At 42.0% G+C, this 23,373-nt stretch overlaps 2 protein-coding genes across 11 annotated transcripts in view; one reads left to right on the top strand and one right to left on the bottom strand.

Moving 5' to 3' along the window:
* The window catches only part of Sgcg (sarcoglycan, gamma (dystrophin-associated glycoprotein)), a 55,957-nt gene extending 50,982 nt beyond the window's left edge, over positions 1–4,975 (top strand). The window contains exon 9 of one of the 2 annotated variants that reach the window (XM_006519012.3): positions 2,305–4,975. In XM_006519012.3, the coding sequence (XP_006519075.1) occupies positions 2,305–2,478 (174 nt within the window). In that variant the 3' untranslated portion in view covers positions 2,479–4,975. The remainder of the gene's footprint in view (positions 1–2,304) is intronic. The other variant, NM_011892.3, reaches the window with a different exon arrangement.
* Sacs (sacsin) overlaps positions 1–23,373 on the bottom strand; it is a 102,273-nt gene that overhangs the window by 16,613 nt on the left and 62,287 nt on the right. For 5 of the 9 annotated variants that reach the window (XM_006519226.2, NM_015788.2, XM_006519227.4 and 2 more), the window contains one exon: positions 8,582–21,383. The exons of 3 other annotated variants lie outside the window; for them this stretch is intronic. In XM_006519226.2, coding sequence (XP_006519289.1) covers positions 9,826–21,383 — 11,558 coding nt within the window. In that variant the 3' untranslated portion in view covers positions 8,582–9,825. Of the gene's footprint in view, positions 1–8,581; positions 21,384–23,373 lie in introns of those variants that run through there. One more of the 9 variants, XM_030247883.1, reaches the window with a different exon arrangement.

Raw genomic sequence — 23,373 nt, 5'->3', positions numbered from 1 at the left:
TCAGCAAAGACATGAGACCCACAAGCGTTGCACAGCTGGTTGTACCAGCAAGCCAAGCTCTGTCTCTGTCCCTCTGTCACGTCCTATTTATACCCTGCAAGCATCATGAATCCTCCCACATGCCTTGCCTCACTCAGCACATGTCTGCCCTCAGCACCTGCATTCAATCAGCCGGAGTCCGCAGAGTCCTAACAAATGCAGCTCAGCTATGCAATGTAAGGCAGACTGATACACATGTGTTGTTAGTAAAGACTCCTTCACCACATGTCCTTTCATGTGTGTGTGTGTGTGTGTGTGTGTGTGTGTGTTTAAAGCAGAACATCCTCCCTCCTGTGTCTGCTTCAGTGAAATGTTCCTTCACGAGTCTGCCTTAGCCTCTCACCAGTGACCATCTCAGGAAATGTTCCTTCACGTGTTTGCCACAGCAAAACACCGACCAATAAAACTGACTCTCCAAAGAACCCTTAAGTTGCCACTTCAGTGTGTGTGTGTGTGTGTGTGTGTGTGTGTGTGTGTGTGTGTGTAGTGTTGTCCTATGTCACAGTGGAAGTGCATGGTTACCTGCCCCCTCCTCAGCTATGCCCCAGGCTTGCACCAGGGACAGTTAGCAGAGACGACCGACCGCAAAGCCCAGTGCTGGGAGAGCAGGGCCCAGGGAAGTGGCAAATTGGGAAGCCTGGGCCCCTGTGGTTTATCAGTCCTATGCTGTAAATATATATGTGAATTCTGGAAGGTTTGCTGGCTCTCTGTGGCTGTCTCCTCATTAAACCAATGGGGGAAATGTTTGCTCGATCATGCTTTGTGGACTTGAGACACTAGCATAATATTTTGAATTGACTTTCACTTAACATAAATAGGACAATGTAGTTAGGATGGACTGTGATGTATTAAAGGTCATGAGGAGTCACTTCAGGTGACAGAATCCAGGCAAGGACAGCTGACAGGGAAGACATGAACATCAACTACAAACTGAAACTTGAGGAACTTATATGATGATCTCGCAAGATCAAAGACGGAGATCAAGGGTTGTGTGATCTTACTGTGGAGACACAGTATTATCACACAGTGCATGAAGCTTCAGTTTTTAAATGTCCATATTTCCATCTGTGAAACCATGCAGTGTTTTTTTCATGCAGCCCACCGTGGGACCTATAATCCCAGTTGCCATCCCCCATGACTAGGAGCTGAGCTAAGGGAGGATAGAGAAGTCTGGACGCCTGCCTAACACGGGGAACAGCAGAACACAGTGGGCTGTCAGCAGAGGAAAAGAAACAGGTGGACACAATTAACCTACTAACCTACGAGCCACAAGACAGGAGAGGCAGGGATGCCGAGTTAACAGCCTACCAGGAAAAAGCGAGCACTCAAAGACCCATCCCCTGGCCCTGCACGGGGCCCACTGCATTGCCTCTGCCCTGGCCAAGGCCACACAGAGTAAGCTGTCTATCCAGCAGCAATGCTGACAGCTCATTAGGAGATGGGATTTAGGGTTGGAAGCTAAAGGAATGAGAGAGAGAGAGCTAAGCTGTGAACAATGAAGACACTGTGCCAACCTACAAAGTACCCATTTCTTTTCAACCAGTGCATCCTGGGAGGAAGAGGATGTCTGCTCAAGGCCACTGTTCTCAAATCCTTAGCAGAATGGCTTCTGCTAGGAAAGAGCCCCATCAGTGGCTCTTTGCTAACGTTCCTATTTAACCAAGCCTGATGCTTGCTTTAGTCTTCAGGTCTAGTCCATTCAGCACTTAAGAGAAGACAGAAGGGTTTCAAATAATATTAAGAGTTTACTGTAAATACTGTAACACAATGGGTCAGTTTTCCCAGCTAGGGGTAAAGGAAAGTATGGCCTCTCTCCACACGGGAGAAGGATGCTCAGCCTGACCTGCACAAAGAATAGAATTCCCCATTAAAAGACATTCTGATAGGATGCAAGCACAGGCAGGTACCCAGCTCAGCCATTCTGATAGGATGCGAGCACAGGCAGGTACCCAGCTTGGCCATTCTGATAGGATGCGAGCACAGGCAGGTACCCAGCTCAGCCATTCTGATAGGATGCGAGCACAGGCAGGTACCCAGCTTGGCCATTCTAATAGGATGCAAGCACAGGCAGGTACCCAGCTTGGCCATTCTGATAGGATGCGAGCACAGGCAGGTACCCAGTTCGGAACCCAGCTCGGAACCCAGCTCAGAACCCAGCTGGTTTTCGATGGGAGGAAACTACCTTTCTTGGAATATGCTGGGAATATGAATTTCCTTTGGTGCTGTTCATTCCTCCTTCCTCACTGCTCACTTTCTCCCAAACAGCTGGTGCTGGATGCTGAAACTGTGGGTTTGACCAAGTTGAAGCAGGGGACACAGGGTCCCGCTGGCAGCTCTAATGGATTCTATGAGATCTGTGCGTGTCCTGATGGGAAGCTGTACCTGTCTATGGCTGGTGAAGTCACCACCTGCGAGGAACACAGCCACGTCTGTCTTTGACCACTGCCTCTTCGGCAGCACACGTACAATGTCTTGGTGAGACGACGGCTGTGGCCTCAGCCTTCATGTCCAGCAGCTGGATTGGAGCTGGAGGGCTCATTGCTAAAACACTTAGAAGCATGCAGGGGGAACATGCCTATGGAACTGTTGGGCCAACACTACCTGGCTTCAGAACGACACAAAAGAAACACCAGGAACATATTCACTGTATTCATCTTTCCAGCCTCTCTCCAGATCTCTCACGCTGAGTTGCCACCTGGAAACAATTTATAGTACTCAACGGCAGACATCTATCTCCTCCCAAACATGGCTGGCTGGCTGATTCTAAAATGCACTAACTGTGCACACCCTTTCCTTTAGATTAAACCTCAAGTGCTCCCTTCAGCTGAGTGCAATGTGTCAGATTTCACCAAGAGATCTCCAAGGTTTGTAGGTAATTTGTGGTTAATATGATTTTCAGTATGTAATTAAGGAAAGAAATTACACAAATTTAGTCATACTTTTTATATACATACTTATGAGCAATAAAAATGACACTTTTCTGGACCAAGGTGTAAAAGGGTCTTACTTTCTTTGGTGCTCACAACTCTTTGGGTAGGTACTAATTTTCCTCAAATTCTTGGTGACAAAGACTCAGGCTAGCCAGTCATGAGGCCCAAGGTCTCAGGTAACTACTGAGATTAACTTGAAATGTGACCCTAAATTGGTCTGGTCATTTTCCCTTGGAGAGAGCTCTGCAGCCAAAACACCAACTACAGCAGCTGAATGCATAGATACCTGGTGCTAATTTGACATCTTTAGCTGGTGCCCCAGGGCCTTCATCTCCCAGCATCTTAGGAAGTGCTGAGCCTCTGCCTGACAGGCCTAGTGCTGGCTTCCACGTACAGGGAAGAAGGGGTGAAGCTGTTTGGAACCAGCCATGCAACTTCTACAAACACGAGAGGCTGGGTGCAGCTGCAGAGAGGCAGCTATGCATGCAGTGTGTGAATGTGTGCAATGTGTGGATGCATGCAGTGTGTGGACAGTAAGCAGCACTCCTCCACGGCCTCTGCTTCAGTCCTTACCTCCATGTTCCTGCCTTGAGTTCCTGCCCTGACTTCCCTTCACAACAGATTGTGACGGGGACATGTAAGCTAAAATAAACTCTTTCCTCCCTGGGTTGCTTTTGATCATGGTGTTTCATCACAGCGTTAGAAACTGTGAGACAGAAATTGGTACAGAGAGTGGGCTATTTCTATGATAGACCAGACCGTGTGATTAGGGATCTTTCCAGGATTTTGGAACTTTGGGCTAGAAAAGCCACTGAGTGCTCAGAGCTTAGTGCACGCTTGTGGGGACTTAGAAGATAAAGCTGAGAGCTCACAGTTGATGGAAGTTTGAATTGTAAAGTTTCAGAAGGACCTTTGAATCCCTCAAAAACACATGATCAGGTCTGGCCATATGATTTTGAATTAAGAACTGCTAAAGTAAAAACCCTACTTTGCTGGAAAAATCAATACTCATCATGAGAGGCTGAAGAGTCAGCTGTGAGTAAGAAAGGGCCAGTATCACTGAGGCAAAATGTCCCGAAGTGCCTTGCACCACTCTGGATCTCAGCTTCCCTGTGTGTTGACACTGAGGGAACAGTCCATAGGTTTTATTTCAGTTATGCTGGCTTAATTAGTTTTTCAATCAAGTTCCGCACATTGAGGCTGTAATACAGAGGGGTCAGACCGTGTCTTGTGCTGGCTGATGAACTTGGTAATGTGTAAGAGTCTCCCAGGTCTCTGCTCCAAACCATGAAGGGGTCATGGAGAACAGCTGAGGCTGGGGGCCATGAGAGGCCAGGAGAGGCTGTTGGCGAAGAAGACACAGCCTCAGTTGCAGTAGAAGTCCCAGTATTAAAGGACTCATACAGGCACCATGTGGCAGGGTCAGGGGTCCTGAACAGAACCCATCCTAGTGAAGTTTCTAGTGAAGGAGCCATCCAAATGCAGCAGAGACCCCAGCATTTTGGAGGTGCCAGTACCACGCGACAACCACCAAGGACAGCTGCACCTGCAGAGTGAAGCTAGCCTGAGTCTAGAAGATAAGTCCCATGTGCTGTGGATGGCAGAGCCAGGGAAGAAGGCTGCACTGATACTGGTTTTATAGCCCAGGGAAAACAGCAAAATGGAGGCTCCACCTCCCACAGCAGCCTGTAGAATGGACACTGGAGGTCTGAATGAAAATGGACCCCCAAAGGCTCATATATTTTACTTCTTGGTATCGGGAGGTGGTAATACTTGAGAGGGATTGGGGATATGGCCTTGTTGGAGGAAGTGTGTCACTGGCTGTTTTATCTTTACTGTAAACACTACCTGGTTCCTGTCAGTCCTTTGAAGCCACTCCTCCGTTTTTGTGTCAGATATTTCAATGTACACTGCCTGCAGTGACACCTTACTCCATTGTTTTCTGTATTATATAAGACTGGTGTTTGCTTTGTGAAACAATTACATTCAGATTCAGCACTCCCTTGTGCCTGTGTCCGTTTGTCATTTCTCGCCAACTCCATGCCCACCTGTCTGGAACCTTGATTCCACACGGATTGAGAGAGGCCAACTGAACATGGTCCATAGCAAGGATGGACTGCCCTCACCATATCCTCAGATTTAGCACAGGGGATACCTTCAATGTACTCAGGGGGACTGTGTGATGGCTAACCTTGGTTGTCAACTCAATTATACTTGGAAGGCTCTAATGACCAAATAGCTGGCACACCTGTGGGGGATTTTTATTGGATTATTGAGGTAGAAAATCCATCCTAAATCCAGGCCACATCTTCTGGTGGCAGCCCACATAAAAGGACACAGAAAAAAGCTTGTGCTTTTTGTTTGGTGACTCACACTCACTGGACCACTCATCTATCCTGGCCCACTCCTTTGTTGGTGTGAACTCCAATGTGGACTACAAACTGGCAGCTCTCTATGACTTCTCTGGACTCTAGCATCAGGTTGGGACTGCTAAGACACCCAGTCTCATGGACTGAACAAATATGGGTCACTGGCTGTCTTAGTTAGGGTTTTACTGTTGTGAACAGACACTATGACCAAGGCAAGTCTTATAAAAAACCATTTAATTGGGGCTGGCTTACAGGTTCAGAGGTTCAGTCCATTATCATCAAGTGGGAGCATGGCAGCATCCAGGCTGTCATGGCGCAGGCAGAGCTGAGAGTTCTATGTCTTCATCCAAAGGCTGCTAGTGGAAGACTGACTTCCAGGCAACTGGGGTGAGAGTCTTAAGCCCACTCCCACAGTGACATACCTACTCCAACCAGGTTACACCTATTCCAACAAGGCCACACCTCCAAATGGTGCCACTCCCTAGTCCAAGATATACAAGCCATCACACTGGCTTTTCTATCACTAGGCAGCCATTGTTAGGCTACTTAACCCACAGCTTATAAACCACTCTGATAAATCTCTTGCTAATATATAGATATGTATTAGTTCATTCTATCAGTTCTGTCCCTTGGAGAACCTTAATACAGTTTTTTTTTTTTAAGTACAGGAAGTATAACACCTTGTCATATCTACTAAGACAAATGGGCAACACATTCAGGAACCAAAGCATTGAGAAATTCCCTTTGCAGAATGTGTGTCAGCTTCTACTCAGTAGTTGGGCCAGTGAGTTCTATACTTTTGTGCAGTTCCCAGGCAATGCCAGGCAGTGAGTCTCCTCACATACATGCTACTGGTTCTGACTGATACATGGTAACTGGAACCTACTGCCTTAGTCAGGGTTTGTATTTCTGCACAAAACACGTCCAAGAAGCAAGTTGAGGAGGGAAGGGTTTATTCAGCTTACACTTCCATGTTGCTGTTCATCTCTAAAGGAAGTCAGGACAGGAACTCACACAGGGCAGGGATTTGGAGGCAGGAGCTGATGCAGAGGTCATGGAGGGTGCTGCTTACTGGCTGGCTTCCCCAGGCTTTCTTATAGAACCCAAGACTCCCAGCCCAGGGATGGCACCACCCTTGATCACTAATTGAGAAAATGCCTTACAACTGGATCTCATGGAGGCACTTCCTCAAGAGAGGCTCCTTTCTCTGTGATAACTCCAGCCTGTGTCAAGTTGACACACAAAACCAGCCAGTACACTTACCATGACTGCCAATTTCTGCTGGGACTAGATGTACCATAGGGTTTGTATATGACATTTATAGAGCACAGCTTACCAGCAGCATTGATTGTCATTCATCCTCAAGCCAACTGCGAGCAGCTGAACTGGGGACCTTTGGAAGAGCATCCAGGGCTCTTAACCACTGCTGTAAACATTTCACTGGAATAATTCTTGGGCTCAACATCCTTGCCCACCACACCACTTGCACTGTGCACAGGCTTGCCTGATTCAGCCGGGACACCCATCCTTGCTGGGTTCAAGGATGCCTTCACTTCATCCCCAGGGAAGGCTTTAGTCCTATCGCATCTTAACTGAGCGCTACAGGAGCACCTGCTTCAGGCATCTAGTTTCCATTACCATTAAATGTGTGTGTGTGTGTGTGTGTGTGTGTGTGTGTGTGTGTGTGTGTTTTGAAAGGCTTGAGAGAGTAAAACATACAAATTTACTCAGGGCAGAAATTCTTTATTCTCAATTTCAAACTCTAAAAATATCTGGCAGGGGGGTGGGGGCTGCAAGGCTATTTATGAAAATTTTGTAACTAACATGAATAGTCACAGGTTTACTGCAGAGAATTGCAGGGCATTGTCAAACCCCATGAAGGTATTTTGTTAAAGGCACACATGATCTCACAGGCCTAGAGAGATGGCTCTGCAAGTAAAGAGATGTGCATTAGCTCAGTTCCCAGAACCTACATGACGGACGGCTCAGAACCACCTGTAACTTCAGTTCCATGGGATTTGATTCTTCTGGCCTCCTTGGACACTGCATGTATGCACATGGTACATAAACATGCATGCAAGTAAAACACTTATACATAAAAAAAAACAGTAAACTAAAATAAATTTTAAAAATCTAAGTTGGGGCTGGTGAGATGGCTCAGTGGGTGAGAGCACCCGACTGCTCTTCCAAGGGTCAGGAGTTCAAATCCCAGCAACCACATGGTGGCTCACAACCATCTGTAACAAGATCTGATGCCCTCTTCTGGAGTGTCTGAAGACAGCTACAGTATAATAAATAAATAAATCTTAAAAAAATAAATAAAAAATAATAAAAATGTAAGTTTAAAAACTAAAATAAACAACAACAACAAAAACCTAACAAGCTCTCAAGTGAGTTCACTGACATGAAACCCTGAAACACACCTGGGTCCAACGCTTCCTGTAAGGGGTTGGGCACTTGCGTTGTCTGGGGTTTGTTTTCAGCGACTTCAACTATCACCAAGGCCAGACAGCGAAAGTGCTGAATCTGAGCACCAAAAGAGCACACGCTTTTTAAGTAAAGGAGAATGGGCTAGCACCGCAATGGAATGGTTAGCCTTCAGTCACTTAACTTCAGAAGTCTGAGGACAAAACACTTCCTGCAAGGTAGGGCTCCGATGGGAACCAGCACCATGTGCAGCGCTGTCCTCAGACACAGGAACAGTCAAGAGATGCCAGATATGGCAGTTATTTTTAAGCCTACCCCAACATATATACCAACTAATTGTGTTCCCTTCAGAGCTGAAGCAGGCTCTTAAGTAAAGCAGTGAGCACCTCGTAAGGCTGCCCGCATCATGTACTTTACATCAGTTAACCATGATAAATCTTACATCCCAGTGTAAAACATACAGGACAGAGGGATCCCCAAACTCACGATGAACACCTACACATGCACACCAAAACTCTTAACGGGAAAAAACAGAGTTTGATTTCTAACAAACGGTATTTTTCCAGGAATAACCCAAGGGCTGGAGAGATGGCTCAGCAGTTAAGAGCACTGACTGCTCTACCAGAGAACTCAGATTCAGGTCCCAGCATCCACACGGTGGCTAACAATCATTTGTTATTCTAGTCCCAGAGGATCTGAGAGCCTCTGAGGGTACTACATACAGGTGGTACACAGATACATGCAGGCAAAACACCCATACACATAAAATAAAAATAAAATCTCAAAATAAAAGTTTTAAAAATAACCAGTCAAAAATGATTTTCTATATACATTTTTTATTAAAATCATGGCACATAATATTAACAGCAGAAATATTCATGATTCACATTCAGAAGCAATTAACATTCCCTTTTACAAATAAAATAAAAAAATCATGTTCTGTATGTAAGCCCTTAACTGCATAAAATATATTTAGCATCATTTACAGCCAGTGTACTTACATAAGCTATTATTTCCTTTCTTTGACTTTATGCAAAAGAATATGTTAAATTATGTATGTTAGATCTTTTGAACATTATGAAAATTAAATGTCAGTTCTCAATCATTCGTGGGGGACAGTACAAGCTGATAATTCCCTTTGTAAACTTCTGTCTATCACCTCAACAATTTGAGCAATTTTAATGTGCATAAGGTAAAAATGTTTAAATTCCCACTAAGTGCCATATTGAAAGACAGTTTGGTTTTTTTTTTTTCACTGCAGCACCTTTAGACAAAAGATTGCATCCTGTTCAGCCACACTATACAAATTATGTCATCTGTGGAAAATATGTACACAAACTCCAATGCTCTTTTGCTAAATATCATGTTGGGAAGCATTTTTAGAAGCAATATCTGGTAGTGTGAGGCAGCACTCTGAGACTTCCATCGGTTATCTTCACGAGTCAGGAAGCCCACAAACACAAGGTCTAAAAACTCAAAACAAGGATGGAAAGTGCGTCCAGCGCGCTCCAAGGCCCATCTTCACACTCGTAGTCAAGTAATAGTCAGGGTTGAATACTGTACCACTTTAAATGTCCAACGAAAGATGGGAAACTGAACAAATCCATAATCAGATCCAGCTGATAAGAAAATAACGTATCTAAAAGTGTCCACTTAAAAATTCCCCTCACATGTCCAAATAAATCAGTCTGTCCAGTGTTCCTTTAACTACTTCAAAAACATGTTTAAAAACATAAAATTAACTCCCTCCTAACCAGAGACATGTGCAGAATCTTATCTAACAAACTGCTAAGCTTTGGTTACATAAAGTGCAGTTCAATAATGTGCCACCCAATTGTTTAAACACACCTAGAAACTCTGCAGCTCACTGTTAACTTCAAAATCAGGTTTCATTTGTGTTACGGTTTCTGTTAAGAGTCATACAGCTTCCAAATGCTTCCAGAACACTCTGCTGTGTGCTTCACAATTCCTAGATACTGGGAATGAAGCTGAATGGAGTGTAGCGATTCGTGTTTGTGCTATAACACATTCAAGAGCTGGCTCTGCTGTTTTCTTTACGTTCACACCTTCTGTTGTATAAAATTTTCAAGTTTTATGATGATACAGGCAGTGCATTCCATCACCCTCATGGCAACCTCAGATGTGAACCTGTCATTGGGAATCTGCGGAAAAGGAAGCAAATCAGGGTACCTTGTTTTCAAGCTGTCTACACCATAAGCTTCCAATGTGTGCACATCGTTTGTCAGTCCTTCCAGCTGCTGACTGTACTCCTCTATCTTTTGTGCAAGTGCAGTTGGCTTTACATCTTTATCAGATTTCCCCCTGACAGCATAGTCGGCTGCAATCAAAGCCAGCTTGGTGGAAAGGTAACACTTGAAGCACACCCATTCATTGGCATTTTTGTGAAGGTCATTCCTGGCAGCTGAGAAGTTTGCTCTGGCTTGTCTTAACCATCTCCGGGCTTCCACTGGATTGCCCACTGACTTGAAGGTGGGAGGAACAAAGAACCTTTGAGAGTATGTCTGTCCAGCAGAAGGAGGGCATTTCTCTTTGCTTTGCTGTTGCCTTTCAGATTTATGACTTGTGGCTTCTTGATTCCACGAAGTGTAAAATCTTTGAAATGAGTACTTGTCTGACTGAAATCGAGATGCAGAGGTTGAAAATGTTCTTCTTGAAGCTCTGTCTGCATTTTGATCCAGAAAAGCCTGTTTTTCTAATCTGTTGATTTCATTCTGCAGGTGCTTGAACACTTCATTAGCAATATCATGATTTTCTGGATTTTTGTCAGGGTGCCACTTCAAATACAAGCGTCTAATGATCTTTTTCCGCTCTGATTCTGGAAGCTTCCAAGCTTGCTCCACCACTGATGTCACTTCTTTTAAGATTTCTGGTAAAGCATTCACCTTGAGCTTTCTGGGGGAATGGTGTTTGGTGGAGGGAGACTTGTGGCTCTCCTTGCCAGAGAAAAGAGGAGGGATGCTTCTCAGACCAGGAGTCAGGAATTCGGTGGGGCTTGTTGGTGTGGTGGGAGCACTGTCTCTGTTTTGGGAGCTTTCATCAGGCCTTGAGAACTTGTACAGATCAAGAGAGCTGACTATCTTATATTCACTGTAGCCAATATCGATCTGATAGATCTTTCCTAAGAAACTAGTATTGTCAGCATCTTCTCTTTCAACTTCTTGCACAATAATTGCGTATGTGTATGTTGGCTGGTATGACCCATAGATATCACCACCTTCAGCATCCACAAGGTAACCAACATATTCCCCAGGATAAAAAACATTCATTGGATCCATAAGTAGCGTGTAATGGATCTCAGCGGGTATTGGTGTGCCAGGCATGGGGAGTTCCAGTTTTGATGGCTCAGAGGAGTCGTATTTCACCCCTAAACTGTCAAGCTTCTCACTGATCCTGTAAATGTCATTGCATCCCAGCATAGCAATTAAGTATGACGTGTCAGAAATCAAATTGTCAGTTGCTGATTTAAGTGTCATCGCTAAGGCTAGCAGAAAGTTAATGTCTTTGCTGTCTGAATGTTGGATGTAGAGCAAGATGACTGCATTGCCAAATCGCTTTAGAAAAGCGAAAGTTTCACTCCTGCTATGGGGAATAGGATTAAAACCTTTAACCCTTAATGTTGTCTGAAGCTTCTCAAAACAGGAAACTTTCAGCCCTTCTCTTAGAGCTTTGCAAAGTCTTATGGCTTTTTCTTCATTGGCCAGGAAAGCATTATCATTTTCATGCTTCATGATTCGAATGAGTCCTGTGATGAACTGCTCTGAAGACAAGAGAAGCTGCAGTCTTCCCTGAAGAGAGCACAATGCGCCAAACTGGCACACTTTAGGGGTCTCCTCATCAAGCTGCTCTTCAAGTATACTGCTCAGCAGACGAGGTCGAAGCTTTTGAGGAAAGAGCATTATCAGCTTAGTGTGAAATCCATGGTCTTTCCCTAAGTAGCACTGGCTAAGATCAACTAGCATCTGCACGCCAATATTCCCCTGGATCCTACTTTTATAATGTGGCGCATCATCGAACACCAAGATGCTTGACTTCACCAACTTCCCATCCTGGCTTGGAAGGTAGAGTGCGAGGTCCCGGGCATTCTCCAGGTCACTCCTCACCTTGACTGAATCATTTTGTAGACTCTTGAATAGGCCAGAAACCACTCTCTTAACTGTACGCATTTCATTAGGGTCTAGCTGCTTTCCTTCAGAGCTTTTGAATATTCGGCTTAACACTTCAACATATTGCTTAGTGGAAATGATATCTTCAGTACCTAAATGTTTGAACAGCTGATGAAAAGTGCCAAGCTCTAAAGGCAGCTTGTACAGATAAGGTTTAAAATCAGCCTCATACTCCAGGTTTATCACTACTTCCTCAGGCTTCAGAAGTTTCCATCCGTCTTCTACCATTACAAAGGCCACACCCCGAAGCTGAAAACGGAACTCTCGTTTTTCTGCACTCAGAAATTCATATATGCTCCTTAGGACCTTTGCTCTAGTTTTTACCATTTCCTCATCCAAAGTTGTTATGTTGCATATGTTTCTGCAATTATTAATGACCTTATCAAGAGGGGGGTCCAGGTTAACATTAAGCATATTTAAAACTTGTTCAAGCTGTTCCTGTGGAGCGAGGTCACTGCCTTCTTGTTCTTTAATGCTCAACGGTGTGGCTTTCTCTGGAAGAATAGGGCAAGATGTCCACAGCAGCTGGAGTACATCACATTGCTTGAACTTTGGATTCACTTGTGCTCCATTGAACTTTATAAGAGGAAGTGTTCCGTTTACCTCCTGGTACTGAGGGTGAAACCGAATGTACTCAGCGGGGGCCCGTTCAGGACACAAGAATGGTATTAAGGACAGTTCTTTCAGAAAATTTCCAGATAACAAATCCATTCGTTCTTGGAATATGTGATGGAGAAGGATGTCAACTGTACTTTGCAGGGTTTCTTTAGACCAGTTTTCTGTATTTGCCCTCACACTGATTTCCTTGGCAAACTGTAACAACTGCTGCTGGGAGAGCGCGTACTTCAGTCCAATATTTCTCAAGAATTCCACCCAGGACGTCATAAATGCAGCTTGATTTTTAGGTTTGATTACTTGTTCCAATTTTTTAAAGAACTCCTTAGGAATAAACAATTTTTCAGGAAGCATAACTTCAAAAACTCTCACAGTTCTGTCATAGAAATGTTTTGCTTGCTTTAGTCGATTGTTGGCATCGTGGATAATCAATAAGCTTTCCAGTTTTTCAAAAAGTTGCTCCTTAATCTCTGACGGTTCCTCGATGCTTGCCAGTCTATTCTTCAGATAAATCAGGTGCTCCAACTTTGCATCATAAGAGAGATTTTCAATTTTTGGCAGAAGATGTTTCAAATACACCTCCAGATCATCTACTGGCACACAGCCAAGCACCTCATAGAGTTCTTTTAAATGCACCTTTTCTTCAAGAAACGCGGAAGAGGATGACTGTGTCCATTTTTCCACTTCAGCTGAAGGAATACTTTTGGTAAGCACATAGCACGTTCCAAATTTTGCAATGCTCATATAGCGGCCACTGATGGATTTGTAGCATGGGAGGGACTTTAAAATTTTTATGTCATCTTGGGACATCAAGTGACTCAAATTACAGTTGAAATACATCAAAAGTGCTTCAAAGTCATTTTCCATTAGTTTTTCAGTTCTAAATGTTGACGTCTGAACCATATAATGCACAGCCTTCAAGATGCTTGCAGGGCTATCTATGTTTGCTGTGTGGCATGACAACAGAGGAACTAATGCGCTGTCTTTAGAGCAGATTTTGTTCAAAGCCAGCTGAATACAGCCAGCTTTCATCAGAGCGTGAAAAACCTTATCACTCTGAGCATTTGGGAACACAGCAATGTGCATGAGGCTCAGGGGAATCAACACGTCTCCCTCAGGAACCACAAGCTGACTGGTTGACACAGTGAACTTTGTTCCTGGAAGCAATGCCCAGTCTTTAAGGATGTCAACAATGACATCAAATGCTGGCTTTGGTTCTTCCTGATCATCCGTTACACTTACTGATTCACTGATAAAATGCCATGCGTTCTTAAGCCAAGATTCACTGGCAAAATTGTCTTTCCACTTTGCACAGTTTTTGGTCTTGTACTCACGAGGCAACACAGAAGAGAGTAAGTCAGCAAAGCTGGAAATGTCAAACACTTTTGCAACTTTGCAGTTCAACAAAACACTACTGTATTTCAAGTATAAGGTGTTCATAAACAAGTCTTTACGCGATGGAATTAATTCATGGTATGTTGTTAGAAACTTGGGTCGTTTACCATCAAAAATCTGCAAGACACTGTCCAGTGTAATGAGTAGGGGCAGTCCCTCAACTTCAAACTCACTTTCTTCAGCATCTTTAAAACAGTAATCAACTAAAAGTTTTAAACTGTGAAAAAGTTTTAGGTTAGTCTGCTGAAGACGACAAGGCAGCTTCCCAATATGGCAATTAGTGTCAGGAGAAGAGAAAGTCATTAAGAAGGACCTAACATCAGCAGGAGTCACATAGCTGACAGGGATATCTGCATCTACAAGGCAATGGTAAAGGTTAGCAGTTTCATCACAGTTATAAACCAAGTTGAAACCAATTTCTAAGAGCAGGTGCTTCAGTCTGTAGACATTCTCTGCGACTGTTTTTCGAGTTGTGATGTTATAATCTGCATTTTTAAGGTGCTGTAATTCATCCTGTAGTAAGTTATCAAAAAATGGTCTAGTTTTATTTGAAGTAGACATATTGATCCAAGTAATTATGACTGCAGAGTGCAAATCTGAGCCATCAATATTTGGAGCCCGAACAACAGGCAAAAGACGCTTCATGTCTTCATGAATGCAACTGTAAAGTGCTTTTACTAAGCAATATAAGTCCGGCTGCAGATCCAGCCTGTTAACTGGAAAGAAGGACAGAAACTTCTTTAATGTGTCCTTTACGACATGAATGGGTGTGTTCTGTAAAACTGATAATGTTGGGTCAGAACCAGGGAAATACCGTTTTTTTAACTGGATTAGTAACTCAACATATGCAGGTGCTATTAATGCTGTCATTAAACTATTATTCCAGTCACTTCGAACACCAACCCCATTATCATCACGCCACAAGTTTCTTCTGGCTGAATCTAAAGCAAAGTGGCCATTCACATGAAATGGCAGCCCTGTCTCCAAAGAGAGAGGCAGAAAGCAGAAGGCTCTGTGGGGCTTTTTATAATTGTGAGTAATGCAGGCTGCTACTCCACCACGTGGGAAAAGGGTGATATCTTGGTTCTTGTGAGCTGATATTACACTCTTGGATACTTTTTCCATACTTGAAAATCCTGATCTATTACAGATGAGCCATGTGGTCAGATTTCCTTCAGAATCCTCAGTATCCATAGTGTAGGTTATTTGTTGAACTGGTATGTCCTTGAGCTGTCTCTTTTTAGTAACACTGTCAATTACAGAGGCGTGGAATTGCTTCCTTTTCAATCGGTCTCCATCAGTGATCTTGCCTTTTACTGAATAGAGCACATTCAGACCTCCTGTGGCCTTATCTATTTCACAAATAGATATTTTCTCCATGTGGTTGAGAAACATTAGAAGTTCTGCCCCATCAGACCGTAACTTGTCCAAAAGATTCTGGACCATTCTGTCTGATGATGGAACGGAAGAAATTTCTGAAACTTGTGCCATCTCTGCATTACGCAGAGGAAATCTAAACATTGTACAATTGTCCAGTTTAAAGTGGTTTCCCAAGTACAGATCTAGAACATCTGAGAACTGGGTTCTAAAGTCTGCATCCAAATCTCTAAACATGCGTCCAGGGCTAACTGATGTGGCTCCTGGTGCATATCTGGCATGGGGATCAAAAATACACAGGATGTCATTGCCAGAAATAAAAGAAGGGCAGTCTGTAATATGATAAACGGAATTGAATCCGATTCCATATTGTCCTGTTTTGCAAGGATTTCCTTCTTTGGTGCCTTTCCCAAGATTCTGAATTCCTCTAACATCATCTTCTGTAAATGGCTGGTTGTTGTAAACACACAGTGCTGGCCCTTGCAGTGGGGCCCACTTATCATCAAATATTCGGTCAACAGGATGCTGTCTAGGATCAAACACAAAGCAGATCTCTGTGGCCTTTGCATCATCAGCATTTTGAAGAAGCTCTTTCAGCATTTCCTTTTCTGAAGGATAGGCATTGAGAATGCTCTTAATTCTGCTGGTCAGTTTTTCTTTCTGCCCAAATTCTGTACCTAGAGCTGTGAAACAGATGTTGGATGCATATCTTTCTAATGCTTTATGTCTCTTTGGTATTGCACCAAGTTTTACAGCTACTTCCCGGGGTATGTCGGCATGGCAATACTTGACAGTGGAGTCCTTTACTTTTATCCAGGGACAGTCATTGTAGCATAATGACTTAGCAGGGAGCAGCAGCAGGTTAGTGTCTGGCAGTAATATTTTGCCATAATTTTTCTCACAAAATTCTTGTCTCTTTTCTCTAATGAGACTCCAGATGCCTTCACTGATTATTCGTCGGCAAAGCTGAAAATTCTCTTCTGTTATTTGTTTTTTTCCTCTCTCTTGATCAATAGACTCCAAAACTAGGGCAAAGTCTTCAACAGTAAATGACTGTCGCACACCCACACTTTCAAAAAGCTCACGGAAATTATTTTTATACTTGTTAGGTAACTGATAAAGGTATGGTGCTGCTTCAAAGTTCAAGTGAAAAGAAACCTTTTCTGACTCAACATATACATTCTCAACTAGAATGAAACAAAATGGCTTTAGCTTCTCAATAATTGTTGCCTTGGCCATTTCATTCTGCAATACTGCTTCATGGAGGTATTTGTAGCAAGCGTTGGTGATATTTTCCTGGTACAATGTAATGCCATCATCAACTGATTTTGCAACTTGCTTCAACTGGTTTATTACCAGATCAACTGTTGGCTTCTTTAGTAAACCCAAAAACTCCTTAACAGCCAAAGACACTGAACCACAGCCTCTAAAGGAATGGGAATTTTCATTAAGAATTGGTTGCAAAAGACAGACTATATCTTGATATTCAGCTGTGTAAATGTCAGTTGCTGCAAACATGGTTTCAGGCTTAAAGCTGTTCCCTTTCCATTCTAAAGAAAAACCTGCTGGCTTTGTTAGAAATGGGAGGAAGGGAATTGTTTGATATTTTGCAGCAAAATCCTTTGCTCTAGGATCCTTTATTTTTAGCTTCTCATCAATAAGGCTTAGCAGAATACTACTCCTTAAGCAGGCAGCAGCATGGTCACTTTTATTAATCTCAGCTACAGACTCTGCACGCTCTAGCATGTCATCCCACAAAATATCATCTTTTGCCATGCCTAACTGAACGAGCTTAATCAAGATAATAGGATTGAGGTAATCCTGTGTGGAACCATAAGGGAATCTTCCATCTTTAGTATCAAATAACTTTGCAACTCGTCCTTCAGGATGGATCAATCTTGAAGGCAAAACCAAAGGATGGCCCTCCAAGGAGCAAGGAACACAAGGGGTAACACGAAGAATTCCTGAGAACTCATCAAGTTTTTCATTTAGGACAAAATTCATCAGAGGATCTCTAAGTTCTGCTTCAATTTCCTGGATATTAGGAAAGAAGACTTCTGAAAAGAACTGTTTCTCTGAAAATGTATTTTCCAGCAGTATCTGTTTACAGCCAGCCTCTTCAAATCCTGCTTTTACTGAAGAAGGAAGCTCAACAGCACAGAGGTTTTTGGATCCTGTTTTCTTGAGGTACTTCAGAAATATCTTGAAGGCTGCTGAACCAACATCTTTCCTTTGAAGTATAGAGTCATCCAGAAACCTCACATTCTTCATGGAAACCCACATAGACCCATCAGAGAAGACTCTGGTCAACTCCTTCCCCTTCCCATGAGCAATGTCTTCATAAAATCCTTTACAGATCACAGAGAAGTCATCATGAACTAGATCAGGATCAGGCCACACTGCATAGTAAGTATAATCAGTCAGCTCACCACCAATGGCTAGGTCCCGTAAGACACTGAGGGCTTGTAAGTAAGCTTTCACAATGACATGCCTCATGAATGTGGTATTCCATCGACCTTTTGTATCTGTCTTCCAGATTTCTTTCCTATTTGAAGTAACAGCAAAGCACCCATTGATGTGAATTGGCAACCCTGTTTTGATTCGTAGAGGTAAATAGCAAAACACTTCTCCTATGTGTGGTTTCACGGTCCACTTCTGTTCCTGGGTTTCATGCAAGAGAACCCCTACTGCCCCACAAGGAACCAGCCCTAATCTTCTTCCACTTTCATTCAAGGAAAACTTGAGAGCTTCTCCTGTATCCATGCATGTGCATATAAGCCATGTGGTACAATCTACTGTCTTTTGTGGCAACTCATCTGATGGCTTTTTTGATTGGCCAGATTTAGCCATTTCAAAGAGAGTAGCTGGGTCATCATCTGGACCTCGAAATAGTGGTGACTGTAAGTCAGCAATCCTCCTAAACACATGGTGGAATTCTTCGACTGTGATCTGAAGAATGCAAGATGACTTTGGCACATCCGTGGGAAGCTTCTTGTTGCTGCTGCTACAAGTCTTCATGAGTTTAGCAGCTTCTTTTAAAACACTTAAAACTGGTGCATTCAATGCTTTGGAGGGGCAAACTTTTTTCTTAATTATGATTGTATCTTGTGCTAAGCTAGGATTGGTTTCTTCAATTTTCAAGTATTTCAAATACATCGAGTTTACACTCTGAGTAAAAATGATAAGTCTGTGCCCACAAAGACTAAATTCATCCACTAGGGAGTAAATATCCGCAGTATTGTAGCAAGTACTGCTAACTTCACTCACTTTTGCTTCCTGCTGTGTTCTAAAGGACAGTCGGAAAAGAGTTCCATTGTAGCTGTAAGGAGCTTCAACAGCCAAAGGTAACTGACAGCCAAATACATCTATAAATGGTTTGAACTGGTTGGGGAACTTCCTAAGTCTTTTCTGCTGCTTACTCCAATTAATTTTGATTCCAGGATTCGATCTATCTTTAATGTGTTTGCTGATATGATTTATGTTTGGATCAAACATTATCATAAATTCTCTGCTCATAATGATGGGAATGTCAGTGATGTGGTACACAGAATTAAAACCAAGACCAAATTTCCCAACCTTGTCAACTTCTCCCCTTTTTAAAGACTCTCCTAACCTCGTTATGTTTAAGAAATCTGAATCTGAGAATTCAGAATTGTTGAATGACCACAGAGCAGGTCCATGACAAGCTGCCATCCCTGGGTCCAGGAGATTTTCCCGTATGTCCATATTCCTTCTCATATCAATCATGAAGCTGCATTCTGTGGCATTTGCATCATCAGCATTTTGAAGTAGCTCTTTAAAAATATCTGACACGGAAGGGTATTCTTCCAAAATATTTTTAATCCTTACAGTAAGAGGCTCTCTTTGCCCTGACTGCTCAAACCCCATGTTTTCAGGATTGATCAGTCTTGTACTAAGGCACGGAACTTTTAGCCATTCTGCAGTTTTCATGGGTATATCTTCATGTACCAAGATAATTGGTTCCACTGAATCTTCAAGCAAGTCATTGAGGTCATCAACTTTGATGTCACAATAACAGCATTCATGAATTGGCTTCATGACAAGTTTGGAAGGATTTCTGCTGTGATAAATAGGAACTGGTGTATTAGGGCTTGCTGGAATCTGATTGCTATAGAGCCATCTCATAATATTCAACATGAGATGAAGATTTTGTTTACTTTCTTCTTCACTCAACTCCTGGTCACTTTTGAGATAAACTTTCTGAATGACCATGGAAATATGATCTGATGTCAACTCTTCTATTGAGCCACAAGCCTTGAACAGCTGGTGGAATTTTGCCATGGTTTTAGGCACATTATATAAATAAGGCTGAAGATCCAGATCATGGGTTGGCTTTATCACAGCCTGGGCAAGAGGACAAAAGTTTTTGCCAGTCCAAACCCATGGAAACTTCAAGGCTTTAAAAGAATCCTTCCCTTCACTCAGATGATCATGCATGAACCCATAAATTTCAAGCAAAATATGTTGGAACTGATAGTAATCTTCATCACTAAAGGTTTTTGAAGTATACCAGTCAACAACAGTTTTAAAGTGTTTTAAGACAGCATTGATAGTAGGCTTTGTGAAGATGCTGAGCGCCTGCTCCAGGTTCACATGGACACTTTCAACAAGAGGAAGTGAGGAGCCTACTAGAACTGCATGTGCCGCATCACACATATCTGGAGGTGCACAAAGATTACAGAGATCCCCTTTCCAGACTAAGGAACCGGGATAATTTGGAGGTCTTTCCTTGCAGGCTGGAACCCATTTGATTTTCTTCAATGCCATCTTCCCTTCAGAAGACTGCAAGAGTGTCTGGTTTTTATTCAAGACCAGTAAGAGTGTTTTGGCTTTCTTCATGAGAACATCCTGATTCTGACAGGAACTGACCTGTAAAGCTTCAATTTTTCTTGCCACTTGTACAACATCTTTTTCTTTTAGACTGGATTCATTTTTTAAGCCAATCTGTCTCAAAGAGTGAAGGATATCTGGTGAGGTAAAAATTGTAGGTGGGAAACAAGCTTCTTCTTCATTATAAAAGAGATCCCTTAGTACTTCTATATCAGGATCAAAGAGATCACCAGCTGCTACCACATGTCCCTGGGACATATGAATGAATTTTAGTGGCATTAACCAATCAAGCACATTTGAATTCTCATTTTTAAGAGAGGATAGATTCTCAAGGATCCAAAGCATAAGTTGTGTTACCTCTTCCTGTGTATAAAATGCATTTCCAATATCTTTTAAAACAAACTTTAAACAGCTTGTAGTCTTCAATTTTTCAATTTTCAACATGTTTGCCAAACGAATGGTGGCTTCATCACTACTATCTATTACTGAAACTGATAGCCGTAGATCTGTTGGAAGCTTGGCGGTATGATCCAAAACTTTACATCCTTTTAATTTTGTGTAAGAGGAAATCCCTTGATCTGATGAGTGATTAATTCTTTTGAATATTGTCAATTCTTGAATTATTCTTTTCTCTTTTTCACTGGTATCAGTTAAGCTGGCCAAAAACTTCCTTAGAGCATCTTTGTGGGTTGGAAGTAATGATGCTATTTGATTACACAACTTCTGTAGAGGTATCTTCTCCATTATCTGCAAAATAGCACTCGGGAGTGGGGAATGAATGTATTTTTTAACAAGTGGATGCTGAATAGAGGTATCTAGTCTTTTCAGGACAATCCCTCCAAGTTTTTGTACAATATCTGCTAAGAATTCTGGAAGCTGAGCTTCAGTTTCATCATCTAAAATGACTACTGATGGGATCCTGAGTCTGATGAGTTCCACACACGTCTGGTCCTCATTCAGTAGAGTTCTAGGGATAAGTGGCATCTCATCAAATAAAGTCAAATCTTCCGAGAAATGTATATAGAGATTCTTCCAAACCATCTTAAGCCATGAAAGGGATGGGTGACGTTTGTCTTCACTAAATGGATACCACTGAACCACCAACTCTCGACCAGGCCAGAATGTATTCATGACTTCTTTAATAAGACGTGCAAATCGCTCTGGATTTAGAAGCTGCAGCTGAGTACATGGTCTTCCTGTAGATCACACACAGAAATGTTATGCACAGTTCTACTTTAAACTCTTCTAGTTTCAAATTTAAGATGCCACTGGAAAGCTTCTTAAAAATGCAAATATCCAGTATAAGTAGACTAAAATAATTTTAAAATAATGATAGCCTATACAGAAACTCATAATAACCTCTAAGAGAAGTCATTCTCTCCACAAAGTACTTATTCTAAGTAAATATAAAAAGGTCATAAAATATGTACTCAAAAGTACCTAGTGTTCTACAGATGGAATCAGTAACAACAACAAAATGTTTAATGTTTAGTTGTCCACAAGTAAAACTATCAAAAATGCAGATAAAATTTACATATTTTTTCACTTAATGGGTAAACATTGATAAGTAGATCCAACACAAATATGTTTAGGGTTGTTTTACACTTTCAGCACCTCACTTGCTCAAAGTCAGTACAGAAGCTGGAGTCTCCATTTCAGAAGCTAACACTTTCTGAAACGCGGTAGCAGTGAGTCGTGGGATTTCCTGTAAGTCTCTAACAGATATGCAACTGGGTGTCAGTTACTGTCTTAGCGACTTGAACTCACCATTCTGGAAAAGCAGACAGTCTATACAGGGCACAGGCACAGTTTCTCCAAGGTTGCTATTTATTAAAGTGTGCTCTGCAGAAGTGGGGAATTTCACAGAAGTGCTTCAGGGAAACCTAACTGAACATGTGGGTGTCGCTGTAAGGGCAGGTATTCTTCCCACCAAAACAACTCTACTTCTGCATGCTTGTAAACTAGGAGACTAATAACAGTTTTCCTCTTAGGGGAACAGTTGCTTATCTTAATAGACTGCCTAGAAATTAACATTTATTTAAAATGTACTTTGTATGTCAAAGTATTTTGTGATATTTAACATCAGTAACAACAAAATAGAAAAGCAACCATGTAGCTTTAGGTATGAATTTGTCCATACAGGAAAATAAAACATCTCAAAATCAGTTATGTGGAAACTAACATTTATCTTTCCCCTATGTGCAAAAAACTTCTAGTTCCCTAGGAGCGAATTTGGGAAATACTGTAACAGTATACCCTGAGGGGTATACTTCAGGCTCTTGGAACTTTTGTATGTAACTTTTTTTCTTGAGAATGTCACATGTGAGGTGCTGTACAGGCCTTCTAATGGAGGGCCTGGAGATTCCTTAAAAGCTAACTGTCTTCAGTACAAAATAGCTAGAACTTGGACTTGTGTACTGTTTGTTCTCATGCCATCCCCATGTTTCCCTCGCCCCACTCTAGCATGTTTTTGTCAAGGGAGGACATCTTTGTTTCAAAGGCTCTACTTTCTACCCCAACATTATGTGTCATGCTATTTTCAAACCATTGTCATAGAAATCTCAGCAAGATACACAACTGAAACTTCAGGAGAGTGATAACACACAGATTCAGAAACATTTTCAGTTTCCTTGTCATGTAACAGAATAACTCAAGTAATATTTTTAAAATGAAAATGTTAGTAATATAATCAATATAGTTTCTTTGGGCTATGGGGTGAATTAAATTTGATTTATAATAATGTTTCCTCAAGTGCTTACTGAATAGAACTACTGCCTATACTAAATATCTAAGTCATAAGTGAAGATATATTTTAAAGATATAAAAATGTTAAAAATTAAAATTCAGAATACCCAGAAAGCAAAATCATAAATATGTATCATGTATGTTCCATGTAAATTGTCACATCACATGAGCCTTATAGATAATCCTGCCCAATAGCCTTACATAGAATGTGGCAATTTATAAAACATATACTTACCGTTAGGAAAATTACTTGGTATGAATATGTAAATAAAATGTCAAAACACACACACCTCACACGTAGCATGCAACTAACACATCAGTCATGCTCAACTGGAAAAACAATAGGAAGTAAAGGAGAGAGAAAATGAGGAGCCGCACAAACCTAAGTACATTAAGTTCATTCAGGCTTTAGTCTAGCTACTGCGTTTAACCCTGAAGTAT

This window comes from Mus musculus, chromosome 14 (assembly GCF_000001635.26).
Source record: "Mus musculus strain C57BL/6J chromosome 14, GRCm38.p6 C57BL/6J".
Classification (NCBI taxonomy): domain Eukaryota; kingdom Metazoa; phylum Chordata; class Mammalia; order Rodentia; family Muridae; genus Mus; species Mus musculus.
This window is presented reverse-complemented; position numbering and strand designations above follow the sequence as displayed.